The sequence below is a fragment of the Furipterus horrens genome, unplaced genomic scaffold (assembly GCF_987537825.1).
Source record: "Furipterus horrens unplaced genomic scaffold, mFurHor1.1.pri manual_scaffold_6, whole genome shotgun sequence".
Taxonomy (NCBI): domain Eukaryota; kingdom Metazoa; phylum Chordata; class Mammalia; order Chiroptera; family Furipteridae; genus Furipterus; species Furipterus horrens.
In genome coordinates, this window is record NW_028327176.1 from 97,553,731 (window position 1) to 97,581,677 (window position 27,947).

The 27,947-nt window shown below is 41.6% G+C and overlaps 1 protein-coding gene across 1 annotated transcript; it reads left to right on the forward strand.

The window, feature by feature from the left end:
* The first annotated feature begins 1,344 nt into the window (after positions 1 to 1,344).
* On the forward strand, positions 1,345 to 27,770 carry SPATS1 (spermatogenesis associated serine rich 1). The gene is made up of 8 exons (XM_090280453.1): positions 1,345 to 1,506; positions 9,140 to 9,287; positions 15,035 to 15,159; positions 16,440 to 16,601; positions 24,425 to 24,545; positions 25,678 to 25,740; positions 27,166 to 27,281; positions 27,742 to 27,770. Exons 1-8 carry the CDS (start codon positions 1,374 to 1,376, stop codon positions 27,768 to 27,770), a joined length of 897 nt encoding a protein of 298 aa, XP_090136579.1. The 5' UTR covers positions 1,345 to 1,373.
* The last annotated feature ends 177 nt before the right edge of the window (positions 27,771 to 27,947 follow it).

Consider the following 27,947-nt stretch of genomic DNA (forward strand, 5'->3'; position numbering starts at 1 on the left):
GGAAGAGACTCAAGCCACCTTCTGACTGCAACCATGTGAGAGACTCCAAGCAGGAACAGCATAGCTTAGCCCAGCCAACCCTTAGAATCAGGAGATGGTAATGAGAGTTGTTGTTTAAAGCTACAGAGTTTGGGGGTGATTTTTTATACAGCAATAGATATCCCGAAAACATGGTTAATCTGGACTCTGGGACTGTGGGTATTAGCACTACTTTTCTATGTTTTCCAATATTCCTACTATGACCACTTATTTTATAATCTGTATAAGTTATTAAAAATAAGAACATGGTCTAAATTTTTTCACTTCACTTAGGGAGAAGATCTAACTTTGAAATGAGGAACTTAAACTAGCAAAAAACTTTCCATGTAAGACTGAGTAGGTGCTAGAAAGAATTAGTAAGATAAATTCAAGTCGGTATGATGGGAAGAGTGGTAGATTTGGAGTGAGGAACTTGGAAATGAACCTCAGTTTTCTGGGTGACCTTGTGCAAGCCCTTGCTCAAATTCAGCTTTCTATTTTGAAAAATGCAGCTGGCTGCCTATGGAAGATAACATCCACCAGGGCGCCTAGCCCAGAAAAGGCGCTCTGGATGCGGTAGATGATCCTGTCTAATCAATGCCAATTATAAGAGGGCATCTGCAAGCTTTGTGGAGGGCTCATCCTTCACTGCCACCAGAGACTACTACAGTTCCAATAATGAAATTGCCCAGGGAAGAGCCACAACTGTTAAAAACAAAAACGCTGAGCAACCTCTGCAGTGGTCCTTGCCCATGACGCCCCACCATGGCTGGAGCCTCTAGTTCTTCGCATCACAGACGACTCCATCACAAGCCAAGGGCCATTGAGCTCAGAGGTGTACAGGGCAGAGGACCTGGAAGCCCCGCCTAGTGAAAACCCGAGCTGCGGTGCGTTGCTGGGGCCGTGTCCTGGCAACGCCAGAACGCACCTCAGCGAGAGGAGCCGGCTGCGGCTGCGTCCCTATCGCCTTTGGCTCTCGCTTCCTCGCCAGGCATTAGGCAGTTTGGCGGCCAGTTGGTGCGTTGATCTCACCGCATCGTCCCTGGAGTCCTCCCAGCATAGAGCCGGACCAGCCCTGGGGGGAAGGGCTGGAAGACCCCTAGGTGGAAAAGGGGTGGCGCACCTCGGGTGGGCGGGGCAGTGAGCCCTGCCTGGACTGGGGGAGAACTCACCAGAGCTCTGGGGGCATCCAAAGTGAGAAACACCGGGTGGAGGGGAGCCAGGGGAACTCTGATTGCCCTCTTGACTTTCAGTGGCTTGTGGAGTTTCTGTTTGTTTTGATTGCTACCTTTCTTACAAAGGTCTTTTCTTTGTCCTCAGGTTGCTTTTAATATTTAAAGTCAACACGTGCATAGATGAGTCTATACAAGGGAAACGATCTTCGGGGCTGTCATCCCCCCTCCATCTCCAGAGCGACCTGCAGTAGAGAGCTGGAGAAGGTTCAAGACAAAGTAGAATCTGGCATGACGGTGGTGGAGAGGAGATCCAGTTAAGTTTAAGACATCAGGAGGGCTGGGTGTGGATTTGATCATCACATCCAAGTATGCTAAATCCAGGAGACATCATTTCAAATTTAAAAGGAGGGTACTTTGGGGACATAATAAAAAAAACTACTTGTGTCTTTATTAACCCAAGATCTAATAAGGCAGAGAGCAGCTTTAAAGCAGAGTGTTTCATAAATGGCTTCTCTGGACCTCATAACATCCCCCCATCCCCCAGGTATATTACAAATGAGTAAAGGGAGCCAGAAGTTTGACCTGACCAGTGCTTCAGTCAATAAATGGTGAAGCTGGGATTTGACAGGAGACTTATGGTCTCCAAAGCCCATGCTCTTTCATTTTTTTCTTTGCTCATATATTAATAGGGTTGTGGCACAGTAATTGGATGGGACAGGTCAGGTAGAAATTATGACCACTTTTAGCAAAGGTGTGAGTTAAATAATGGAAGGTAGTTCTATAATTGGTTCTTAAGGCTGTGGAGGATATTTGGGGGCACATTTGCATTGAGAGAACAGTGTCATGGAACAGAACAGCCAGTTTCTCAGAAAACCTCAGAGTGAGAATATGCCCAGGATGACCTTTACCTGTTATAGGTGAGTGGCCTGTATACTGCAAAAAGGGATTGTAAAATGTTCTGTCTTTTCTCTATCAGATCTTAGCTTGGTCCCTGGTCTTCTATATCCAGGTCTGCGACCTCCTCAGGGAGAGGAGGGAGCTATTACTCATGACACCACTTGTAAATGGGGCCATTGGAGCACCAGGAGGTAGAATCATTAATTGCCCAACACACCTAGGTCAGCAAGGACAAAAAGGTTCTGGAATTCTAACTTTAAGCTCTAGACTTCTTGACAATTTCCAGGTGAATCTCGGTTAAGGAGGGAGCTGTTGTTTTAAGGGTGGGGTAGAGGGGCTCCATGTTTCTGGGTTAGGGGCACCAGCCCCTGAGATCCCCAAACCATATTAATGAAAGATCAGTGACTTCCTTTTCTGCTCTGTAGGTGTTCACTCAGGAGACCACACCTGAGCTCATGGGGTTCAAGAATGAACGGCTCCAAAAACCAGTTGAAGATGAGTTCACAGCTGTGGGTGTATATACATTTTTCCAGCAGAGAGGGCCCATTGCTGACATTACTTATCAGGGCAGTCTGTGATCCAAAACAGGGGTAAAAACCACTGTCTTGGATCCTTAGGTTATTTGTTGAGCAGATAGGCAGAGTGGGAAACTGAATGTTTAAAGAATACCCACATTAAGCAAAGTTGGTTTCATGTATTCTTTTCTCCCTTCCAGACAGTGCTATTGTGTAAATAAGCTGAGATGACAAGTGAGTGAAAGAGCCTTGGTTATGTAAGATGTTATTCCTCACTAAAGAGATGGAAGCAATTATCCTGGACTCCACAGATGGCACCAAAGGAACAGATTTTTTTTTTTTTTTTTTTTTGTAAATCTCCTTTTCCCCTAAATTTTTTCTAGTCACCAGAACCTTTGCTTGGTCCTTTTGGTTGCCTCATCTTTCCTCATCTCATAGTGTCTTTTTTTTTTTTTTTTTTTTTAAGATTTTATTTATTTACTTTTAGAGATAAGGGAAGGGAGAGAGAAAGAGATGTAGAGAAACATCAATGTATGGGGAGATGTTGATCAGTTGCCTCTCACCACCCCCCAAATGGGGAACCTGGCCCACAGTCCAGGCATGTGCCCTGGCTGGGAATCGAATCAGTGACTTTTTGGTTCACAGGCATGCACTCAGTCCACTGAGCCACACCAGCCAGGGCTCATCTGATAGTGTTTTAGCAACTTGTTAGAATTTCCTGCCTTATGGCTTACTGAACATTTTTGCATTGGAATAGCAATTATCATGAAAAATGGTGACCCTTTCAAGAAGGTGTACCTTAGCTTAGTGGTTCCTCACCACAGCCTAGAGAGCTAGATAGAGAGGCGGGGCAGGCATTGGGAGCTGGGCATGGAAAGGTAATTGACCTGCTTAAAGTTACTTGTTGTCACTCTATACATGGGAGCATCAGTATCAGAGTGGGAGGGCTCAGACTCTTCTACCTGAGCAGATGTGGAGAGACCACGTTTAGGTGTCTCCAGGCTGTGCCTGAGGCTGAGTTACTTCTAAAAAGACCCTGTAGTCAGTTGGGCATGGAGAATATGCTGTTTGCCAGTTTAGCAGAGACCGCTCTTTGTGTTCTTCCCTGTTATGAGCAGCCACAGGCCACTTTCTAGAGTGTTGCCAACACAGAACTTCTTAAGTAAACAAGGAAATAGGCTAAATCTGTAAGTATGATTTCACTGCTCACTGCTCAGGGTTATGTAATACATTCAAATTTTGCCCCTAAAATGAAACAAAACAAAACAAAACAAACTTGTGAAGGGGCCTCTCTGATACCATCTGTAGCACCCAGTTCTTGCTTTGGTCAACTTTCATGTCCTTTAGTGGGAAATATACAGTTAAAATTTTTGCATGCTATGAAAAGGCAACAACTGTTAAAACCTATATGAAAAAATTATCATAAGTCAATGTTATAATAAATTACTCAGAACTTATGTATGAGAATCAACCTAGATGACATCTCTGCCCTTGATCTTATTCCTTCCCTACATGTGTGGGTCCTTTTTGCATTCTTATACATAAAATTTGTACCCTTTTCATAGGTACGTTTCTAGAAGTAGAACCATTGCATCAAAAGTATACTTCTCATAGGCTTTGGAGGACACATATAGCCAAATTGCTCTTTAGTAAGATGGATACATTTCCACCAGCAAGGTGCAGGAATGCCATTCCTCCAAGCTGGACCAACTTAGGGTTTTGCAAACTGATAGCGAATAATAACATCTCATTTTAAATTCAGCTCTTTAATTATTAGGAAAGATGAACTTTCCCCCAAATGTATATTGGCTATTTGTATGTATGTGTGTGTATTTTATTTAATGGATTACCTAGTCATGTCTTTTGCCCATTTTTTCTCTTTGGGTATTTATTTTCACCTTATAAATTTATAAAAACTCATAATTTGTCATGACTATTAACTCTTTCTTAGCATATATGTTACAAATTTCCCTTTAGCTTATAATTTGCTATAGAAGTTTTAAATGTACGAGGTCTGTCCAGAAAAAATCCAGCCATTGTTAATATAATGATAATGGTTTGTACGACATCGATGTAACCTGGCGACCAAGGAGAGTGGACTGGAATGTGCATTGTGTGAACAATGACTACTTCACTGTCCTAGCCAGAGAGGGTGGTAGATACTGTTGAGTGAGCATGTGTACTAGCATTTAAAATGACTGAGTGAACAGAGCAATGAATCTACATCAAATTTTGCATTAAGCTTGAACATTCCTCCGCGGAAACTATTCAGATGATTCAAAAGGCTGCAGTTATGGGCAACTGGTGATTGGCAGCTTCATCATGACAATGAGCACTTGCTCATGCATCACATCTCATGCAGAGTTTTTTGATGAAACATCACATCACCCAGGTGACTCAGCCCACCTACAGCCCAGGTTTGGTGCTCTGTGACTTCTGGCTTTTCCCAAAACTAAAATCACCTTTGAAAGAGAAGAGATTTCAGGCCATTGATGGGATTCAGGAAAATACAACAGGGCAGCTGATGGCGATTGGGAGAACTGTGTGAGGTCCCCAGGTGCCTGCTTTGAAGGGGACTGAGGCATCATTGTCCTATGTACAATGTTTCTTGCATCTTGTATCTTCTTCAATAAATGTCTTTATTTTTCATATTACATGGATGGATGCCTTCTGGAAAGACCTTGTATTGTAACATTAAACTACATTTTATAAATTATATTCCATAGCGCTATAATCTTGAACACATTATTTGACATTTTGGGTTCTCAATTTCTTTATGGGTAAAATTATTTTATTTTACTTATAATTATAACCTCATTTTTCTTCCTAATACTGTATACTCATGTTCAGATTTTTTTCTTGAACTTTGTTTATCTACATTATTAGTTTTTTCCACGAAAAAACTGATAGTCTTCATTTCATTCATTTCTGCTTTTCTTTTATGATTTACTTCCTTATCATTTTGGAAGATTTATTCCTTTTTCTCCTGACTTCTTGAATTGAAAGCTTAGCTCATTAATTCTGGAAGTTTATTTTTTTACCCTTTAATCTATCAGTTTCTAAGATGAACATTTTTCAGTTTGCATCTCTGAATTTGGATTGGTCCAACCAGAGGCAGGTGTAAGGTAGTTGTCATAAACTTTGCTGTATGAGCATGAACAATGCAGAAAGCATCTGCGGCTTGGAAGAAAATTCCAGAGGAGGTAGAGGAGCACTTATTTAGAAATGCTGCATCACCTGTGTTGATGTTGCACCAAGGTCAATTGAGGTAGAAAATATGGACATCAGTGATTGAGTTGAAAACTGAGTTAGTAATCAAATTTTCAAATGTGAGTATGGTTTGAGAATGCCTTAACCAACTTATTTTGCTTATATTTTTCTTCTTTAAATATGCACAGGAGTGCAATATGTTATTAAAATCTCTGCATAGTCTAAAAGAGTGCTTCGATAAGTATAAAATACAAATCCTAAGAGAGAAAACTTTGTGCCATAGCTTATTTTTTTATTTTTTCATCCTCACCTGAGGACATTTTGTTTTCATTGCTTTAGAGAGAGACACAGGCAGGGAGAAAGAAAAGGAGTGAGAGATACATCCATGTGAGAGAGAAACATCGATTGGTTGCTTCCCATAGGTGTCTGGACTGGGGATCGTACATGTCTGGATGGGGATCAAACCTACAACCCTGGGCAGGGGATTAAACCTGCATCCTTGGTATGTGCCCTGACCAGGAATAGAATCCGCAACCATTCATTACAGGATGATGTTCCAACCAACTGAGCCACACTGGTCAGGATGCATTGTGCCATAGTTTTAATTGGCAGCCTTTGTTTTTTTAAGTTACATAAAATAATAATGTTATTACAATGGATAGTGCCTTATAGTAAGTGAAATACAGTATATACATTTAAGGCTCAAGTTCCTAATTACTGCTTTAGTTGAATCCCACAAGTTTTGATTTATAGTATTTATATCATTGATCATTAAGTACTTCATGTTTTCCATTACAATTTCTTTTTTAATATGAAATACTTACAAGTGTGGTTTGAGTTTCCATGCTCGTGGATGCTTTGGCTGTCTTTTCATTATTGATTTCTAATTGTATTGCACTGTGGTCAGAGAGTGTGGAGTATGTTATACTTGTTGATGCTGCTTTTGTGGCTCAGTATATGGGTGGTTTCTCCTATGGCTGCCAGGGACCTGTGCGCTCCTCTTCACAACTCTGCTCCTTTCTCACCCCTCCACTGGGCTCCACTCCATTCCAACTACTCACATCTCAAGCGATCAGTTGACTTTCACTGTACCTGGGGCTGCTCTAAGCCCTGTGGCATGTTCTAGAACAGTTCTTCCCACACTTGGCTGGCCCTGAGACCAGTCACCTGAAGTGCTTTTTAAACACACTGATTCCCAGGTCTTCTCTGGTTTGTCTGGGTCAGAGCCCTGAAATCTGCATGTTATTGAACATGTGCCCCAAGGTGGTTCTCATGACCAGGCAAATGCAGGGGATACTGTGCACTTGGGAATCAGGAAGTGGGATGGGATGGAATGCAGTGCTCTGATGGAGCTAGACTTGCAGAGGAGGAAAATCACTGCCAAACGTGAGCCCAGGAGCTACCAGGGAAGGGGGACTTGTTCAAAATGTGGGTTCCCATGCCTCACTTAGATTCTAATTCAGAGGCTCTGCAATGGAATTTGGGAATCTGTATTTTTCATTCTAATGCAGACAGTCCTAGAAACGGGATAGTGTGAGGTGAGGAAGCAGCTCAGCTGGCCTTCAAATGTTGTAGAGTCACAGGCAATCCTCTTAAGAGTAAAGGGTTTGACCTTGGCTGGTGTGGCTCAGTTGGTTGAAGCATCATCCTGTAACGGGAAGCTTGCAGGTTCGATCCCCTAGTCCTGGCACGTACAAACCCCGGTCTGGGCAGGTATGTGAGGCAACCAATTGATGTTTTGTCTTGCATCGATGTTTCACTCTCTCCCTGCCTCTTTCTCTAAAAGCAATGAAAGGAAAAAAAAAAGTCCTCAGGTGAGGATAAAATAAAAGAGTAAAAGGGTTTGGTGATAGGGTTGGGACTTGACAAGATTGTAAAAGGTATCCACTTGCTATATGAATTTGAGAGGGAGCCAATCAAAAATGAATGAAAAATTGTCTGAGTAGCAGTCCCACTGACTGATAATGGGAGTTTGCAGATGGCCTCTGTACCCTATTCACATGCAGCATGATACTATAGAGGAGGAACAGCAGTCAATCTAAAAATGCACTCAAGAGTCAGAGAAGTCTGAATCTTAATTCTCATAATTTTCTTATAACTAGAAGTTACATTGTGTCTATTGAACTTACATGCTCTATGAAGTTATGCATAAAGAAATGCTCTACCCATTTATCTGACATTTTAAAAAAGTAAATGGACACACTTACATACAATGATGACAGAACAGATTGTCTTTCACGAAGCAGTAATTGTATAGCAAAGTGAAGACAATGGGCACACTTCTTTATCAGTCATAGGACTCCTTACTTGTAATTGTGGTGACTGCGGAGTTATAATTTTGTTCCTTTATTGAACATTTGTTTTGTGCCAGGCCCTGTTCTGTGTGCTACTAAAATGACTAAGACACAGTCTGGTGGGGAAGTTGTGTATAGAAACGAATGATTGACACTACAGTGGGAGGGGAACCCATGAAAGTTACTGAAGACAGTTCTTTGGGTTTTTTGTTTTGTTTTGTTTTTGAGAAAGAAACCTATTGGCTGAGACTCTGCACCCTCACACTAAGCTGGGACTCCAGTAAGGCTAGAGTGCAGGGCAGTCAACCTTTGAGTTTTCTTTCCTTTTTTTAGATTTTATTTATTTGTTTTCAGAGAGAGGGAGGGGAAGGGAGAAAGAGAAGGAGAGAAACATTGATTAATTGTCTCTCACACGCCCCCAACGGGGGGCCTGGCCTGCAACCCAGGCATGTGCCCCGACTAGGAATGAAACCAGTGACCTTTCGGTTCACAGGTCGGCACTCAATCCACTGACCCATACCAGCCAGGGCAGTTCTTTGGGTTTTGATCACCAGCTACATTCATTAGTCTTTCTATGAACAAATCCTTTGGAAAATTGTATTGAGATGCTCAGGAAACATACAGTGATATATAGCTCGAGTCAGATCTTATTTTTTTCACTTAGTTCAGAGTAGACTAACTATGTGGAGGCACAAGCAACCTCTCATAGTGGTTACGATTTCAGACTGTAGTGTCATAAGAACTGTGATCAGATCTGGGCCAAGATGTGTATTCTCTATGTGATTTAGGCAAGTTACTTAATCTTCTGAACCACAGTTTCCTCATCTGTAAAATGGAAGGATAAATAATACCTATGTCTGTGGGTAGTTACAAGAATTAAATGGAAAAATGTATGTAAGATGTCAACACAATTCCTAGCATACAATAAATGCTCAAAAACGTTAATTAAAAAAATTATAGTCTAGGAAACAGGATAGAGTGGAAAGTATTTTCATTAACGTAATCAAATTGTGATATCTTTGTGTTGCAGGTACTAAACACAAGGATATTCTGGAATGTAAGGGGTGCTTTACCAGCACAACATCCTCTGAAAGAAGGGTCAGCCCCTCATATTCTGCTGTAATGCGTGGAAGTGTCAGTAAGCCTCCAGGCCCCTGCAGAGTGTCTGCTCACCTAGAGTAAGTAAGGGTCCAGTGAAGAGCCATAAAGAGTGGGGCAAATGCTGACCAGGGAGCCAACAGTCTGATAGGTAGCTTGACATCTTTTCCAAGAACATGGATTTGGGAGCCAGCTGGGGTTTAAAACCCAGCACTCCCACCCAGCATCTGTGTGAACTTGGGCAAGTGATTAGGTAACTCCGTGGCATATAATATGCACTGTGCAAGTGCTTGCTATTACAAAGCTCAAAAGCAGATGAAAATAAACTAAACTATATATTTTTAGGAATATATACATACATACATAGGTGGTAAATCTTAAAGAAAGGAAAGGATGACTATGAGAGTCAGAGTCAGGATAGTGGTTACCTCTCTGGGAATGGCTTCTGGGGTGAGGGAGGGGAGGGCTGGCCTTGTTTTGTTTGTTTCTTGTCCAGGTTGTTGACTTTATACTCATTTATAAAATGATGTTTATATTATATGTTTTATGTACCATTCTCTGTTTATATTTTTTTACAATAAAAAAATTGAGAACATTATTCTAACAAGTTTTCTTATAATGAAAGTAATTTCAATTCATGGTAAAAATTTTGAAAATATAAAAGCAGTACTAAAAAAATCACAATAACTCTACCTCTTAGAGAATCAATGTTAACATGTCAATGTTTATAATATGCATAAGAAAAGACTTATTTCTTATACATATAATATACATTTATTTGACACGATTAAGGTCATATTACACTACTCTTTATTTTAAATTATTTTTTGGTGATATTAATTTTTTAAATTATATTTTATTGGTTACGCTCTTAAATTTGTCCCAATTTTTCCCCTTTTTGACCCTCTCCACCCAGCACCCCCTACTCCCTCAGGCAATTCCCACACCTTTGTTCATGTCCATTGCTCATGCATGTAAGTTCTTTGGCTACTCTATTTCCTATGGAGTACTTTACATCCCCATGGCTATTCTGTAACTACCAATTTATACTTCATAATCCCCTCACCTCTTCACCCATTCCCCACATCCCACCTCCCACCTGGTAACCATCAAAATGCTCTCCATATTCATGATTCTGTCTCTGTTCTTGTTTGCTTAGTTTATTTTTTAGATTCAATTGTTGATAGATATGTATTTATTGTCATTTTATGGTTCATATTTTTGATCTTTTTCTTAAATAAGTTCCTTTAAGATTTTATATAATAATGGCTTGGTGATTATGAACTCCTTTAGTTTTTTTTGTCTGGGAAGCTATTTTTCTGCCCTTCAATTCTAAATGATAGCTTTGCTGTGTAGAGAAATCTTGGCTGTAGGCCTCCGCTCTTCATGACTTTGAATATCTCTGGCCAATCCCTTCTAGCCTGCAAAGTTTCTTTTGAGAAATCAGCTGACAGTCTTATGGGAACTCCCCTGTAGGTAACTAACTGCTTTTCTCTTGCTGCTTTTAAGATTCTCTTTTTATCTTTAACTTTTGGATTTTAATTATGATGTGTCTTAGAGTGGGCCTCTTTGTATCCATCTTGTTTGGGATTCTCTGTGCTTCTTGGATTTGCATGTCTATTTCATTCACCCAATTAGGGAATTTTTCTTTCATTACTTTTTCAAATAGATTTCCAATTTCTTGCTCTTTGTCTTCTATTTCTGGCACCCCTATGATGCAAATGTTGGAATGCTTGATGTTGTTTTAGAGGGTTCTTACATAATCCTTGTTTTTTTGGATTCTGCTTTCTTCTTGTTGTTCTGATTGGTTGTTTTTTTTTTGCTTCCTTATGCTCCAAATCATTGATTTTATTCTTGGCTTCATCCACTCTACTGTTGTTTCCCTGTAAATTATTCTTTATTTCAGTTAGTGTAACCTTAATTTGTGATTGGATTGATTTTATGTTGTTGAGGTCCTTAATAAATTCCTAGAGCATCCTTATAACCAGTGTTTTGAACTCTGCATCTGATAGATTGCTTATCTCCATTTTCTTTAGTTCTTTTTCTGGTGTTTTGATCTCTTCTTTCATTTGGGCCATTTTTCTTTGTATCCTCATTTTGGCAGCCTCCCTGTGTTTGTTTCTATGTATTAGGTAGGGCTTCTTTGACTCTGTGTCTTGGTAGCATGCCCTAATCTAGTAGGTGTCCTGTAGGGTCTAAGTACACAGCCACCCCTATCACCCAAGCTGGATATTTGAGGTGCACAATCTGTGTGAGCTGAGTACACCCTTCTCTTGTAGTTGGGCCTTGATTGCTTTTGGCACGTCAATGGGAAGGATTTTCCCAGGCCAGTCAGCTGCAAGGACTGGCTATGACCATGGACCATCAACTTCCAGGGAGGATCAGTTGTGCAAGGGCAGGGTGGTGGTGTTTCATTGTAGTCTGTAACTGTCCACTTGGTGCACAGGCTGTGGGATTTTCCAGGTGGTGCAGACCAAGGTCAGCCCTGACCTGTGTTCTGCCCTGGGCCATCCTGCCTGAGCTATAAAGCAATCTGAGATGGCTGCTACTTGTGCTGGGCTTGGAAGTTCCCAGGGGAAGCCAATTTGTGAATCTAGGCTGACTGTTGCTAGTGCCAGGCCTGGCCCACTTAGCAAGATGTACAAGGTCTAGAGGCTCACTGAGGCCAGCTGTTGCTTGTTTGATAGGATTTAGGAGGTTGTGATGCATGTGCCAAGGTCACCCATTCATATGGAAAAGCCACTGTTCACAGCTTGGGTGGGAGCCTCGGGGAATCTCCAGGGTGGGATAAACAGTGTTAGCCAAGTTGATGGAGTCTCAGATAAGACACCCACCTGCTGGCTCTGTGGCTCTGTGGGGAGATGGTTCTGAAAAGGAACAATGGCCTGTGCTCCCCTTTCTGTCTGGGAGAAAGCTGTCCCCCAGCTCTTGCCCTGACCCAGACACTTCAGTTCCTACCTTTATGCAACTGGTGCCTTTCAAGCTGCTACCCTGCTGCTGGAGCTCAAAGGGAGTGAATCTGATTAAGTCTATGTGTGGGTTCCTTAAGAGAAAGTGCTTGGGACCCCAGCAATATCTCCCACTGACTTAATCTCCACTGGTTTTTGCAACCAGAAGTTATAGAGGCTTATGTTAGTGGGACTGGAACCCTGGGATGGGGAGCCTGGTGTGGGGCTCAGACTCCTCATTCCTGAGATATCCCTCCCGAATTTTTATCCACCACACGTGGATAAGGAACCAGCCCGTTCTGCATCTGCGCCCCTCCTACCAGTCTGGATGGATGTGGGTTCTTTAATTCCATAGTTGTTGGACTTCCATTCGACTCGATTTCTAATGGTTCTAAGTGATGGTTGTTCTATAGTTTAGTTGTAATTTTGATGTGAGGCAGTTAGTTGTGCTTGCCTATGCCTCCATCTTGACCAACAGTCCTATACCACTCTTTTTAAAACCTGATTTTTCCCACTCTGCATTTACTCACTCTCCACAGTCACCTGTTTATCTGTCCATGTCCTCTGCCCCTCACCTCTAAGCCCCTTGAGAGCAGGGACTGTGTTTGGATCCCCAGTGTCTAAAGCAGTACCCACCACAAAATGTGCTCAGATAAATATTTGTTGAATAAACAAAATAGTGGAATACTCTAAAGTTCTTTTGGAAAGTTTCCTTTATTCTTGCAATCTTTTTTATACAGTTTGTTCAGCAAAGCCTTTTCAGAAATACCTAGGAGAGATTAATTTATTCCAATGTCAAAATTATCACATGTTCTGAACTGGGGGAGTCTGAGTTGTAGCATTTTTTTTTTCTCTATCGCATACTACGCAAGTTCAAAGATATTAGTATACATATGTTTATTTAAAACTGGAGATCCACCTTTACAAGACTTGTGAGTTATTGAACTGAGGTTCTTCATGATTTTTGGGCAACGTAGTGTAAAGTGAGACTGCAGCTCAAGTTCTGATCCTGCCTAAGTGTGTTTTATCCTTAACTTCTCTGAAGGTCCATTTCCTTTTCAAGTGGAAATGATTCTGTTGGCCCTACATACATCACAAGATTGTGAGTAGGGAGCAAGCCCAAACAAAATTACGTTATGAAAAAAAGAGCCTATGATTTGATAACAGATAACTTACACCCGAAAATATTGGCCAAGGTCATCTATCTCATGCAAAGCCACTTAAACCAGAAGTGATTGCTTTTTCTGTTGACACTCAAAGTACTTTTGTAGGCCCTTTTAACTGCCAGGAGGTTCAGTACCAAACATAATGCTCCATTATTATAACCATTCCAGTCTAGGTTTATTTTTGATTATTTCTTCCTCTTCCTTTTATACTTCTATTTAATGATTTTATTGAACATGCATCTATTTTGTAACAGTTTTCTTGAAGTATAATTCCCATACCATATAACTCACCCATTTAAAATGTTCAACTCAGTGGTTTTTAGTGTATTCACAGAGTTGTGCAACCATTACCACAATTTTAGAACATTTTCATTATCCCCAAAAGAAGCCCATATCCTCTACCAGTCACTCACCCCCTGTCTGCTATTTCCCCAGCCTTAGATAACCACTAATCTACTTTTTATCTCTATAGATTTGCCTGTTCTGGACATTTCATATAAATGGAATCACCAGTATGTGGTTTTTGGCGTCTGGCTTCTTGAATTTAGCATAATGTTTTCAGGGTTCATCAATGTAGTAACATGTATCAGAACATCCTTCCTTTTTAAAAAATTGTGATAAAATACACATAGCCAAAATTTGCCATTTTATCCATTTCAAATGTACAATTCAATGTCATTAATTACACTTACAATGTTGTGTAGTCATCACTACTATTTTTAAAATCTTTTCTTCACCCCAAACAGAAACTCTGTATCTAGTAAGCAATAATTATAAATTTTCCCTTCTCCCTAGCCCCTGATATTCTAATCTACTAACCCAATCTACCTTCTGTCTTTATGAATTTACCTATTCTAGATATTTCATGTAAGTGAGATCACACAATATTTGTCTTTTTGTGTTTTGGCTTATTTCATTTAATATGATTTTTTAAATCATCTTTTAAAAAAAAATCCTCACCTGAGGATTGATTTTAGAGAGAGAGGAAGGGGTGGGGGAGAGAGAATGAAAACAGAGAGAGAGGGAGAGAAGTAGGGTGAGGGAGAGAGAGAAACATCAATGTGAGAGAGAAACATTGATCGATTGCTTCCTGTACACCCCACAACTGGGGATCGAACTGGCCACCTAGGTATGTGCCCTGGCCAGGAATCAAATCACAACCTTTTGGTGTACAGGATGATGTTCCAACTAGCTGAGTCACTTGGCCAGGGCAACATAATGTTTTTAAGGTTCATCCATATGTAGAATATATCAGAACTTCATTCAATTTTATGTCTGAATAATATTCCATTGTAGTTATATGTGACAATATTGTTTATCTGTTCACCTGTTGACGGACATTTGGGTTGTTTCTACTTTTGGGCTCTCATGAATAATGTTGCAATGAATATTTGTATATATGTATCAGTTTGAATCTCTGCTTTCAATTCTTTTGGTATACTTTAAATGCCTAGGAGTGGAAATGCTGGGTTGTACAGTAATTTAATATTTAATTTTTTGAGGAACCAGCAAACTGCTTTTAAGCATGCATCTTTCAAATGTGTTTTAGTCTCTCAGATTGTGAATAAATAAATTATATGCTCATGGATGTGTATGGAAGAGTAAGCTTAGTTATCATGGGTGAGGGTAATTCTACTGTAAGATATGTAAGAGCAGATTCTAAACATCACTGTAAGCACATGGAAGAATCTAATCCTTCTGCTTCCTTTCCAGCCCTGCTGCAGATTTCAATCTGAAATCCTCCTCCTCACATTCTGATCACTCCTCTGAAACCTCATTGCCTGAAGTCCAAAAGGATAGATATCTTGAGGAGTTTAGCCTGCTAAAGTTACAGACAAGTAAGACATAGATCCCCCTCCCTGCTCCTCCATGCCCAGGGTCTTTCCACGAGTCTGTCACATGATTGGGTGCCATGCACTAAAGACCCACTAAGTGCCAGGCATTCGACACACTTCATCTCTAACTCTCACAACAACTCTGCTGGGGGAAACATCATTACCTATTTTTCAAAGATGAAATGCTTCTATATAAAAACCATAAAAGAACTGTATCAAAATGTTAAAATAATAAAGAAGTATATAAAGTGCATAAAGAAACCCCTTCCCTGGTATTCTTCAACAGTATCCCCATTCTGCTCAATAGCTGTAAAGAGTTTAATACATACACTGTTCTTCCAAAATTTTGAAATGCATATGTGTTTGTATGCATCGATAGATGGATTGTAGTATTCAGCCATATTTTCACTAGTAGAAAATAGTATACAAACTATTTTCACTCACAGTAAATAGATCCTGGACCTCTTTATGTGTCAATACATAGAGATCTGCATGGCCAATAGAAACCTACCCATTTTACACAGAAGAAGACTGAGGCTTGGAGCGATTCAGCGACTGATACAAGTTCACAAAGCTAGGATGTAGACTCATAGGATTAGAAGTCACACTTGCCTGCCTCCAAAGCCTGTGTTCTTTCTTAGCCACCACAGGACCCAAATGTTTCTCAAGCAGCCATAGAGCTATCTGGGGACCTTTTATTATTTAAAATTACTTTAGCAATTTTATAGGAAAAGTATAGAATGAGGAGACAGAGACACTGAGAGGTCCAGCAACTATTCCGAGGTCTCACAGCAGCCTTTCTCATTGGCCTCAATCACATGCATGCGTATTCTGGTGTCACTGCAGTGCATGCGTGTGCCATCGTTGCTGCCAGCACCACACTCCATCCAGTTAAGCTGACCCAGCCTTCCCTGGTTGATGGGCATTCTCTTCTTCCTTCCATCTTATCAGAGTGAGGGTTGGGTCACAGGTGCTTGTAAAACCGTTCCTGAGCTTCCCAACCTATACATCACTTCCAACCATAAAGTTGGCTTTGTTTTTGGAGGAGAGGGTAAAAAAGAAAAAGAAAAGAGGCCTCTCAGATACCTTTCTCCCCACTTCCCTTCCTTTGGTGTCTAGCCCCACAGAGACTAACACTGCACTGATGTGCAACCAAGGACTTACACACGTTAATAAAGGTCGTGCAGCCAGAGAGTGCCTGGGAGTTTTCACAACCTTTTGTCATCCCATTGCATGATGAGCTTGGGAGTGGTGCTAATGGAAGGATTTCCAATGTTTTGCAGAAGATGGGCAGCGTCCTGAGTGGACATTTTATCCACGGTTTAGCAGCAGTATCCACACCTACCATGTTGGAAAGCAGTGCTTCTTTAAGGGGGTCTTCTTTGGCAACAAGAGGTCTCTAGCAGAGAGGACAGTGGACAAGTGTCTTGGGAGGAAGAAATATGGTAATGTATTCCTCCTGGGCCTGATTGTGCAGTGTCTGAAAATACGCTTGAGTCGCAATTCCACAGCCCCAGCATTCCGCAGCTGGGGGCAGCTGTGCAGGGTCACCATGTCAGCCCAGTGTAGCCAGGAGCATAGGAAAGTGAAGGGATGCTTGGCAGGCTGCACTTCTTGGCAAAGAACTCACAGCATACGCTGGTCCACATTTTCGTTTTTCTCTGAATTTCATGAAATGCTAATGTGACATTTAAGTCATCAGATAAGTTCTCTCAGAGACTTATTAATAGAAACCTTCATTGAAGTTTATATAAAATCATTTGTTTCAGTGAGATACTGCCTGTCATATGCATTTAAATTTTCCTTTATGTTCTTTACAAGGACAAATCCCATAAACCTTAGCCTAAATGTACATTGTTATTTCATAGCTTATTTAATGAAAGGTAATTGACATGAGCATTTCTATCTATCAATCACCTACTTAAATATCTATTTGTCTCCTTGGTTCATAACTTGGTGAGTTCTCTGTCCTAACCTGTGTAGGAGGCTGCCACTGCTTTAGGAATGAATAGAATTGCTATAGCAGGAATATAAAGAGAAAGAAATAGAAAGTTCTCTTCTTTTCTCTTAGTTTTGACATAGGCTTTTAAACTCATATCAGTGATAAATAGTTGTGAGAACTAAGGATTTTGTTTAGATAGAGAATACATGAAAAGCCAGACTAGAGGAGGGAAGAGAGTAGTCATGGATGTGGGGTCTTTGAGGAGCCCAACTCCTGAGATCAAAATCTAGTGGGTGATTGGATATGAATCCAGCTGGGGCTTTTGGCTGGGGGACGACCCCCGAGCCTCAGAGGGAGGTGGCATCTACCCTGACTCTGAGCTGGAGAGTAGTGATAGTTGTGGGCAATGGATGGGCAGAAAGCCAGCCTCAGGGTCTCACTCACCTGGGAGGTGTGGAAGAAGAGCTGCATTTCTGTGCCCTGTGAAGTCTGTGGATGTTGGGACAGACAGAAACAATGAGAGAGAGAGAGAGCAAGCCAGGAGAGCTGCGCCGGCTTCACACTGGAGTGCTATGGTAAGATGCACTCTGGGTCATCAAGGCATGGACCTGTGAGGATAAATTTATGCTTCACCTGATGCATTGTGGAGGGGGATGGCTTCCTGAGTCTCAGCCAGGACACCACATTTTAGTAGACAACAGAAATAGATGCCAACTCTCAGAGATAAGGCAAGCAACAGATACCAGTGTGGTTTGCAGACAGTAACTTAGGCCCCAAAGCCTTCCACTAATGTCCTGATGCCATTCATGTAAGCCTGCAGTGCACACCCCGCTCCCCACTCCCCACTCCCACCTGAGCTGGAGCCCTAGGGTAGAACAGGAAGATTGATTTAACTGGTTTAAATCCGAAACAACTGAGAAGAAGCAAGAAGGGATTAAGTTTAGCCGTATATTACTTAGGAATAAGCCCTGGCTGGTTTAGCTCAGTGGATTGAGCGTCGGCCTGCGAGCTAAGTGTCGCTGGTTCGATCTTCCAGTCAGGGTACATCAGAGAAGGAAAACTCTGACTCCAAAAAATCTCCGCTGCCTTGCGGCATACCTCTTCAGGGGAAAGGCTAAGGGAGTAAACCCCGACAGAAAATCCGGAGCCGGAGTCCCTAAGGCGGTTTGATGTTGTGGTCAACACCGGCAACTCCTGCAGCGCACCTGAACCCAAGCTGTATTGACTCCGTCTTTCCCTTGGACCCTTCAGCTGCGAAGAGAGGGGGGGTCTGCTGCATGGGCAACAGCAGACCCTCCATATTACCCTGCCCAGGCTCTGTAGCTTCAGCGTCATCGCAAGATGTCGATTCAACACGGGAGGAGACAGATACCATGTCACTCCCAAGTCGGACTGCACAGCCATTCTCGGCGGTGCAGATAGACTCTTAAGAAGCTACACCATCGTCTCTCGAGACGGACGGCTGCCGACGACGACTTAGGAATGCTCTCAGCCACAAGTAAGAGAAAAACCAAACTATCAGAGGCTTAAATCATAAGATATTTATCACATACCTATTAAGAAGCTTTGAAATCTAGGCAGCCTGTATGGTCTGGTTGGCCAGTAATGTCATCAAAGATAAGGGCTTCTTCTGTCTTTATGCACTATCATTCTTAGTAGTGTTGTATTTTTGTCTTATCAAAAATGCTTATCATTTTGTGGTCACAAGCATCATATCTATATTTAAGACCAGAAAAAGAGGACACTCTGTTGTTGCCTTCCTTTTTAGAAGGAAGAAAATGTTTTACCGTATTGTCCTTAGGAGACTTTCTTCCACTCATTTCTCACTGACCAGAACCTGGCTCGTGACAAGTATATATAAAAAGTGAATGAGATTACGCCCTGGTCAGGATGCTCAGTTGGTTGGAGCGTCACTCCATACACCAAAAGGTTGAGGGTTCAATCACCAGTCAGGGCACATACCTAGATTGTGGGATTGATCCCTGGTCCAGGTGCATACGGGAGGCAACCAATTCATGCTTCTCTCTCTCTCTCTTTCTTCCCCTTCCTCTCTCTAAAAATCAAGTAAATGGTATTATCATGATGATCCAAGTCCTAACCCAAACTCATGACTTCTTTTTTAACGCAACAGTAAACATTAGCCTAAATTTTGTGATTATTCCTTTTCCTTTCTTCTTTTTATGCTTTTAAAAATAAATACTGAGGTATATTTATTGACTATATAGAATAAAATTTCACACTTATATGCTTCTCATTCCACTTAAGAAATGACATATTATATTTATAGTTGAAGCCTCCAAAAGGCCCCTCCCAAAATACAACAAATTTCTTCCCTGTACTCCAGTAATAACCCCTCTTCTACCTTTATTAAAAAGAAGAACTTTTTGTTAAGGACATTTTCAAACATGTGCCAAAGTAGAGAAGAGCATAATGTAACCAGGTGTACCCATCACTTAGCTTCAACAATTATCAGCGTGTGACTAATCTTATTTCATTTTACCCCTCTTCCCCAGGGATTGTTTTAAAACAAGTGCCAGACATACAGTTTTGTTACAGAGCGAAAGGGGGTTCTTTCACATGGCACCTTTGTGTAAAACCCAACAACTAGTGTTGAGGAAAACAGGTCTTTATTTACAGTATTCCAACCTGGGGAGGGCAGTGAGCATTCCTGCTCAGAGCCCTGTTCTTCCACAGGACCCAGCACTTCCCTTGCTCCCCAAAAGGCTAGAAGCCAAAAACATGCCCAGAAGTTCCTCATCCCTTATCTGTGAGCTGTCTCCTTCAGGATCTGGGGTACGATGTCATCGGCCTCCATGTAACAGTCCAGGAAAACACGTGCCGTGTTGCACTCGATCACACATGGTTCTCTCTCTGCCCCTTTCAAAGCCGCAAGGAACTCTCTTTCCTTCTAAAACCGCATGTTACTTTCTTTCTAACTCCTTGTAAACCCTATGGTTCTCCTCTCCAACACGGCCACCACCTTACTTTTAAATCTCTGACCGCAGCCTGCGATGCAGTGGGCGTGGTAACTGGTTCCGACCACTCACAGAACCTTGTGCTCCACCCCTTTTTTCCCTTACAATTTGTTTGGTAAAAAAACTAGGTCATTTGTCCTTAGTCTAGAGTTTGCCACAGTCAGGATTTAGCTGATTACATTCCTTGATACCATTTAACAGGTTCCTTTGTCCTGTGTATTCATTGTAAACCGATACTTGATTAGTCTCAGGGTGATTATTTCTTCTTAGGTGGTGTTGTGCAATGACCTCTTTAAACATCAAATGCAGTGGTCTTTTTCCACTTCTTCTCTTTCTTGATTTTCTGCAGCACTTAATACTATGAAGCTTGACACCAAATACTATTCTTTTGTGAAATTGTCTCTTCCCTCATTATTTTCTTTAAAAAAAAAATCTTAAATTTATTTTCAGGTAAGTTGACATTCAATATTTTATTAGTTTCAGGTGTATGACATAGTGATTAGACATTTATATAACTTATGAATTGGTCCCCCCAATAAGTCTAGTATCCACCTGGCACCATACATAGTTATTATAATATTACTGATTACACATATTCCTTATGCTGTACTTTACATCCCTGTGACTATTTTGTAACTGCCAGTTTGTACTTCTTAATACCTTCACCCTTTCACCCAGCCTCCCAATCCTCGTCCCATCTGGCAACCATCAATTTGTTCTCTGTATTTAACCCTCATTATTTCTTGATCAGCTTCAGGGACTGCCATTTTGAACTGGAATCAATGCATTACAGAAAAAAATGTATTTAATTAATAGTTGACTCCCAGCAATGACAGTCAGGTTTTTGCAGAGTTCTCTAAAGGCCTAAATTGTTGTCATAGGTGGAAGAACAAAATGTTGTCTATGATTATAAGTTGTAGGGAAATAGACCTGAAAAAAAATTTTTTTCTCTTGTATAGGTCTCCTACAGTAGAGCATCTTGTAGTAGTCAGAATAGGATGGACTCTGATGCAGTAACAAACCACCTCTGAAGTCTCAGCAGCTTAACCAAAGTTTACTTCTTTCTTTTTTTTTTAATTAATTAATTTTTTTAACAAGGTTACTTTATTTAATTTTAATTTTATTTTATTTATCTGTTTTTAGAGAGAGGGGAAAGGAGAAAGAGAGGGAGAGAAACATCAATGTGCGGTTGCCTCTCATGCACCCCCATGGGGGACCTGGTGTGCAACCTAGTCATGTGCCCTGACTGGGAATCGAACCAGCGACACTTGGTTTGCAGGCCAACAAAGTTCACTTCTTCTTATAAAGTCCACTGTGGATCCAGCAGCTCCCTTTTGAGCAGTGACTTAAGGATCTCTTTTGCTTTCACCTTGTGACCTCTCCATCTCAACATGTGGCTCCTAAGGTTGCCATAGCAGGAGAAAGGGAAAGTGCTGGAGGGTCACATGTCAGCTCTTAAATACTTCTTTCTGGATGTGGCACTCATCGTCTTTCCTCACAGCCTAGTGGTTAGAATATGGCTCTACCTGACCGCATCAGGGTGGAGAGACTTAGGATAGAATATGTTATTTGGTGAACAGTTGCTCCTTTGTATATTTCTTTGATTTTAATGTGTATGTCCCATTTTCTACCTCCTGAATGTCTTTATAGCTAGGAGACTCAATGGTTTATCTGAAAGCATAAGCAAGCATGATGTGCTATGATTCAATTAGCTTTTGATACACAGTGGCCACCACTTTGCGCTAATACCTGTTTTTGTGGAATATTCAGAAATTGTACCAAGATCCCATAAATATATACCTAATGGCTTAAATAAACATTTTATCTCAGAGGTGTTGTTTGGGAGATTTTCCCCTAAAAGTAACATCTTATACTTGGACACAAGCCATTAGTTCTTTTTTTACTTGCTGACATTATCTCTTGAACTCCAGTAGATTTCTAGGTGTTGTCCTCAGACTACTTGTATCATATTCGACTGGAGAGCTTACAAAAAAATGCTGGTTCTGGAGACTACTCCAGATTTTCTGAAACAGAATTTCTTAGATTGGGACTCAGGAAGCTGCATTTTTAACAAGCTCTCTAGGGGATTTTGAGGTATGCTAAAATTTTAGGGCTACTGCTCTGTAGTATACAGCATTTACCACCTAATGTAATATTATTTGATCTCCTTGTCTTATCTCCCTATCTAGATAAAATTCACTAGGAAAAGGCTTAAACCTTTGCAATTTGGCAGTTTATTTTCCAGATTAAAAACAAATTTGGAATGGGGGCGAGGTGTTAGCCTAGTTCTGATTTCAAATAATAATAACAAGCGTTGCTTGAGTGCTGATTATGGGTCCCGATTATTCTCCTTTAGTATTCCTGATAACTCTGCAAAGGGGACATTTGAAAGAAACAGTTGATAAAAACAAGGCTTAGGGAAGCTAAATAGCTAAGGGGCACAGAACTAGAAACTTCAGAGCTGAGTTTGCACTCAGGCATGACTAACTCAAGTCCTAGTCCTTCTCACCCCCTCTTGCTGTCACCTGACCTTTACTTGTCAGTGCCCTGGTCTGGGATTCAAAAGACAGGGTCACTCACTCCACTCTCCTTGCTTGGAACCCTCCACACTCATACCTGGCAGGCACTCCATTCGTGGATGTAGTTGTTGATGCTATTTCACTACACTTAAGAGCTAGTAAAAAGTTCAGATGAAGAGTCTTAGCAACTGGAAAGGCTTTTGAAAGAAAATGGTTAAAAAATTAAATTCTCCCATACTTCCACCTATTGTGAGATAGCTTCTCTGAGTTAGCTAGAGGAATTTGGGTAGGTAGGAAATGTAATAGCTTATCAAAAACCTTCCCTAGCTCTTCCTTTGACTTGCCTCATGGGTACAGTTGAATTCTGTAATATCTAAACAAGTATTTAAAAAGAAAACAATGAGTCCTGTTTATTGGTGTGTGTGGGCTAAGAAGGAGGACATACCTCCAGCCATGCACACCTGCTTCTAATTGTAACCACTCAGAAACCTTATTTTCTTTAATCTGGTCTTTTCTTTTTGTTCCTCTCCTCCCATCCCCTCCCCTCCCCTCCCCTTCCCTCTCCTCTCCTCTCTTCTCTATCCTTTGATTCAGACTGGCCTCACCCAGCACCTTGACTTAACCACCTCCCTCTCCCTTGCTTAATCATTAAGCCCTCAGGACAATGAAGCATCCAGTAGTCTTAGGTCTTGGGTCTGTTGATTGATTACAGACACAGAATTTTCAATCAAACTAAAGATAATTTCTTGGCTTCAGTTGTGTTTTAGCTCCATGCCCAGAAAAGCAGAACAATCCCACCAAAGAAATGCTTGCAAACTCAGAAAGAACAACTCCATAGTTGACATCAGGACCAGAAGCAATGATCAATTACCCCCTATCCTAGCACCAACCAAGCAGTAGAGACCATGATCCTAACTCATTTTGTCACCATGATTAATTTTTCTCCCTATGTAACACAACCCTTGGAAGCCATCAGGGGAGCCAGATCTTTGAGGAGTAGCTCATTTGTGACTCTGGGTGTGGTACCATCTCCTTAATAAATCCCTACTTTCTTGGCTGCAATCTCCTGTTTGTGTCTTACTGGGCCTTGAAGAGCACAGGCAAATGGACCCCTTCAGTGCAGTCACGTGATCCCAAGGTTGATTAGTCTTGCAGTCCAGGCTTGCCTTCTAGGAGGTCCATCCGGTGTCAGATGTATAGGTTTAAGTGACTGTCTTGTACCAGCTGCTTCCTTTCGAGCTTAAGTGATTACTTGCTCATTACTTGTCCCCGGGGTGTTTGACGGGGTTGTGGTTAGATGTCACAGTAGAAGCTGAATAAGCATTGTGTGCTCAGCTGCAGTGGACTTTCTCCTGGCTCCTCTTCACCAGGAAGGCCACCTCCTGCTGCTGCACTGCCCCAGTCCTTGAAGCTGGAGGAGGAGCAGGACTCTAATTAGATGATCTCCCCCTGAGAACCAGAGAGGCAGAGCTTTAATGACAGTTGCTTCTAGAGCTTTATAGGATTCAGGGATGAAAAGACTTAAGTCAGAGTTCTTGCTCATTGTTGCAAAGATACCTCTGATTCATCATTCATTTTAATCCACACCTCAGGTATTCTCTTTCCCAGGGTAAGATAATCATAACAACACCTTTTAGAAAATATCTCAAACATAGGCTCACACTTTTATCTTCTCCTTAAGTTAAGACAATTAAAAACAAAACTTTAAGGTACCTATATGTCCTCATAATAAAGCACTAAATTATCTTATTTCCATTGTCATGTCAATACTTACAGCAAATCTGTAGATATCTTTAAACATTTTTATGATATAAAAAATATATCTTTCACAGATATTGATCCCAGGAATGGAATCCCAAAGTTAACTCCAGGAGATAAACCATATATGTACCCAGAACAGAGTAAGGGCTTCCACAAAGTAGGGTCAACTCTCCCACCAGTGAATTTTTCAATGTAAGTATGTGCTAATACTAGGGTTATTTAGTTAAATTTAAAGGAATTGTATCTCTCTCTACTACATGTAAGTTATATTTTACAAGGGGTAGATCTCAACAAAATACGGTTGGTGAAAATTCCTAAAAATGTCCACATTTACTTTGTTAGTGTATGCATACATATGCATACATATGAACCAGCCCTGGCTGGTTTAGCTCAGTGGATTGAGCGTCGGCCTGCGAGCTAAGTGTCGCTGGTTCGATCTTCCAGTCAGGGTACATCAGAGAAGGAAAACTCTGACTCCAAAAAACCTCCGCTGCCTTGCGGCATACCTCTTCAGGGGAAAGGCTAAGGGAGTAAACCCCGACAGAAAATCCGGAGCCGGAGTCCCTAAGGCGGTTTGATGTTGTGATCAACACCGGCAACTCCTGCGGCGCACCTGAACCCAAGCTGTATCGACTCCGTCTTTCCCTTGGACCCTTCAGCTGCGAAGAGAGGGGGGGTCTGCTGCATGGGCAACAGCAGACCCTCCATATTGCCCTGCCCAGGCTCTGTAGCTTCAGCGTCATCGCAAGATGTCGATTCAACACGGGAGGAGATAGATACCATGTCACTCCCGAGTCGGACTGCACAGCCATTCTCGGCGGTGCAGATAGACTCTTAAGAAGCTACACCATCGTCTCTCCAGACGGACGGCTGCCGACGACATATGAATGCTTAATTAAAATTATTCACAGGACCTTTACTACAAAAAAGTGGTTGTTAATTTTATTCCTATTGTTATTACCACAAATCTGGAGACTTAAATTTTCATGCCAAATCAGGTTGTTGATTAGTGACTACTAGTTGGGTTCATTTACACTTGGAACTAAACTGAGAGCAAAGCAACTGAGGAGAAAGGGAGACTTATTAAATTAAAAGTCAAATAGTTGATGTATTATATTAAAAATACTAATAAAATATTAAGCATGTATGACTTAATGATGTTCACTAAAAATGATAAAGCTAATAAGAATTATGGCCCTTACAGTTTTGAAGCCTATACATGACAATTAAAATAGAAAATAAGACATTTTATTGAACACATTGATGTATTAATCTCTTTGCTGTAGAAGAAAGCCAATTTTATGATCACCTTTTCTGGTTTCAGAATGCCTTACAAAAAGAAATTTGATACATTTATTCCACTTGATCCTCTTCCACAAATTCCCAAGTGAGTTCTCTCATCATGTTTTTTATTTTCTTATTTTTATGAAAATATCAATTATTATTATTTTCTCCTATGGAAGAACTTACGGACACCCAACACACAGGGACCTTTTGAATCCCAGCAGGTGGGTGGGGCAGTTTGTATGGAGGTTTTTGGTGAGACACTTGGTGTCTGTGGAGTGGAACAGCTGGGCTGCTCGGAAGATATAATCAAGATATAATCGACAGACTACCAGAGGCCACGTGGTGTGCTAGGTATGCACTGCATGGCGGGGGCGGGACGGTGTTACACGGAGCTATAGGGCAGGGTCCCTGATCTCTGTAATGTAACAGTTTGTTGGCAAAGAAAGACAGAGTTCAATGAGTGCAGCCAGGGAGGATGGTTAGAGAGAAAGCCGTGGGAGTATTCTGTATTTGAAGCAAGTATCATTCCTCTGATCTCATATTGTTCCTTAGTTCCATTCTGAACTTTATTTATTTACCTAAGTAAGGTTCCAGCCTAGAAAGAGATATGTGTCAGTATATTGCTCTTTGTCCTGCTATTTTTATTTGGGCTTCTGATATTGATTCATCTTTAATGATAGCTTTAAATTATAACCTTGACTCCCACCTATTGTCTATATGATAATTCTCCTCTTTCTCCTTGCGAGGAGTTCCCTACCTTCAGCAGGTTTAACAGGGCTTTTCCTCAATCATGGTGTGTTTGTCCTTGAAAGGATGAAAATTCTAGCTGCCAAAACAAAAAAGTCTTCATCTCCCTGCTTTGACTCATCCCAGGAGTCACACTGCCTGATACCTGCACACACAGTGCAGCCCAGCGTCTCAACAGACCTGGGAGGACCCTGTGTGTCTGCATTAGCTGAGGTCCCTACAGAAAACAGAAAGGCACGCTCAGCTGGGATTCTGAGGGCAGTTTAATGAAGGAACTGCTTACAGATGTGTGAGCATGTTGAGAGAACTCACAGGGCAGGGTGAAGCGACAGGGGCTGCCCACGGTGGGAAGCTCTTACTAGTCCTAGGTCTGAGCAGCAGGAGGAGGGATCATGGCTTGCAGAGCAGTGGGAGACAGAGAGTTGTGGCAGTGGAGAGTGCAGCCCTGCCGGGACCGGGTACCGCAGGAGACAGGGCAGGAACGAGGGAAGAAATATCCCAAGCCAGCTCTGCTCACCTTCTGATTTCCTGGTGGTGCCTCTCAGTCGCCCAGCCCAGCTCGCAGCGGGCAGGGAGGAGCCAGGGAGGTGACAGTGTGGGGCCAGCTTCCTGAACAGAGAAGGGCAGAACAAAGATCTGGGTTTGGGCAGGGGCGAATGGTGAAGAATTAACATGGAGTTTTAGTTTGACACTGATCTAAATTGGAGGCCTTCTGACTGACCATGTTTATACATTTTGCATCAGATGAGTGCAAACTCGGGGTATTTTCTTCCTACAGCTTGCCTTTCTGGGTAAAGGAGAAGGCCAACATGCTGAAGAATGAGATAAGAGAAGTTGAGGAACTTGATAATTGGCAGCCAGCAATCCCTTTGATGCACAGTATGCCCTTTGCTGGTGGGTTAAAGAAACGTCAAAGAATAATGTGAAGACTGGAGGGAGCCCAGAAGAACAGGCTTTTGAGAGGCTTCCGGGTGGAGAGGCTCCCAAGAGTGGATGGTGTCTTTAGCCCCAGGTCATCCCTTGGGCAGGTGTCATGGCCAAAGTTCATGAGTTGAGTGTTTGGTTTTTGTTTTTGTTTTAAGATTATTTATTTATTTATTTATTTATTATTAGAAAGAGGCATAGGGAGGGAGAAAGAAAGGGAGAGAAACATCAATGTGTGAAGGAAACATTCATCAACTGGTTGCCTCCCACATACACCCCAACCAGGGCCGGGTGCACAACTCAGGCAGGCATGTGCCCTGACCTGACAGGGAACCAAATGACACTCAACCAAGCGAGCCATGCTGGTCTAGACGAAAACTCTTAGTCTTTTAATGGAACGCAACCTTTAACTCTGTACCTCTGTCCACAGGTGCTTTGGACTTTCCAAGACCATCCTGAGCAGAAACAGGCCCACAGAGCATGCACCAAGCTCTCTGGGAGCCTCTTTCAGTGACTGCTTTTGTCAGTGTGCCTCTTCTCAATCAAAGATTTGACTTTGATGAGGAATCACTGTGCTTTCCTTTTTTTACCTTTATATTTTGAAAACTTTCAAACTTGCAGAAAAATTATGAGAAT

What these genes read in the sequence shown, in the direction of transcription:
- SPATS1 (XM_090280453.1), top strand. Translation starts at nt 1,374, where the DNA reads ATGAGTCTATACAAGGGAAACGATCTTCGGGGCTGTCATCCCCCCTCC. An exon ending in GGTGGTGGAGAGGAGATCCA is followed by an intron (nt 1,507 to 9,139) that starts GTTAAGTTTAAG and finishes TTTGTGTTGCAG; the next exon opens with GTACTAAACACAAGGATATT. An exon ending in AGAGTGTCTGCTCACCTAGA is followed by an intron (nt 9,288 to 15,034) that starts GTAAGTAAGGGT and finishes CTTCCTTTCCAG; the next exon opens with CCCTGCTGCAGATTTCAATC.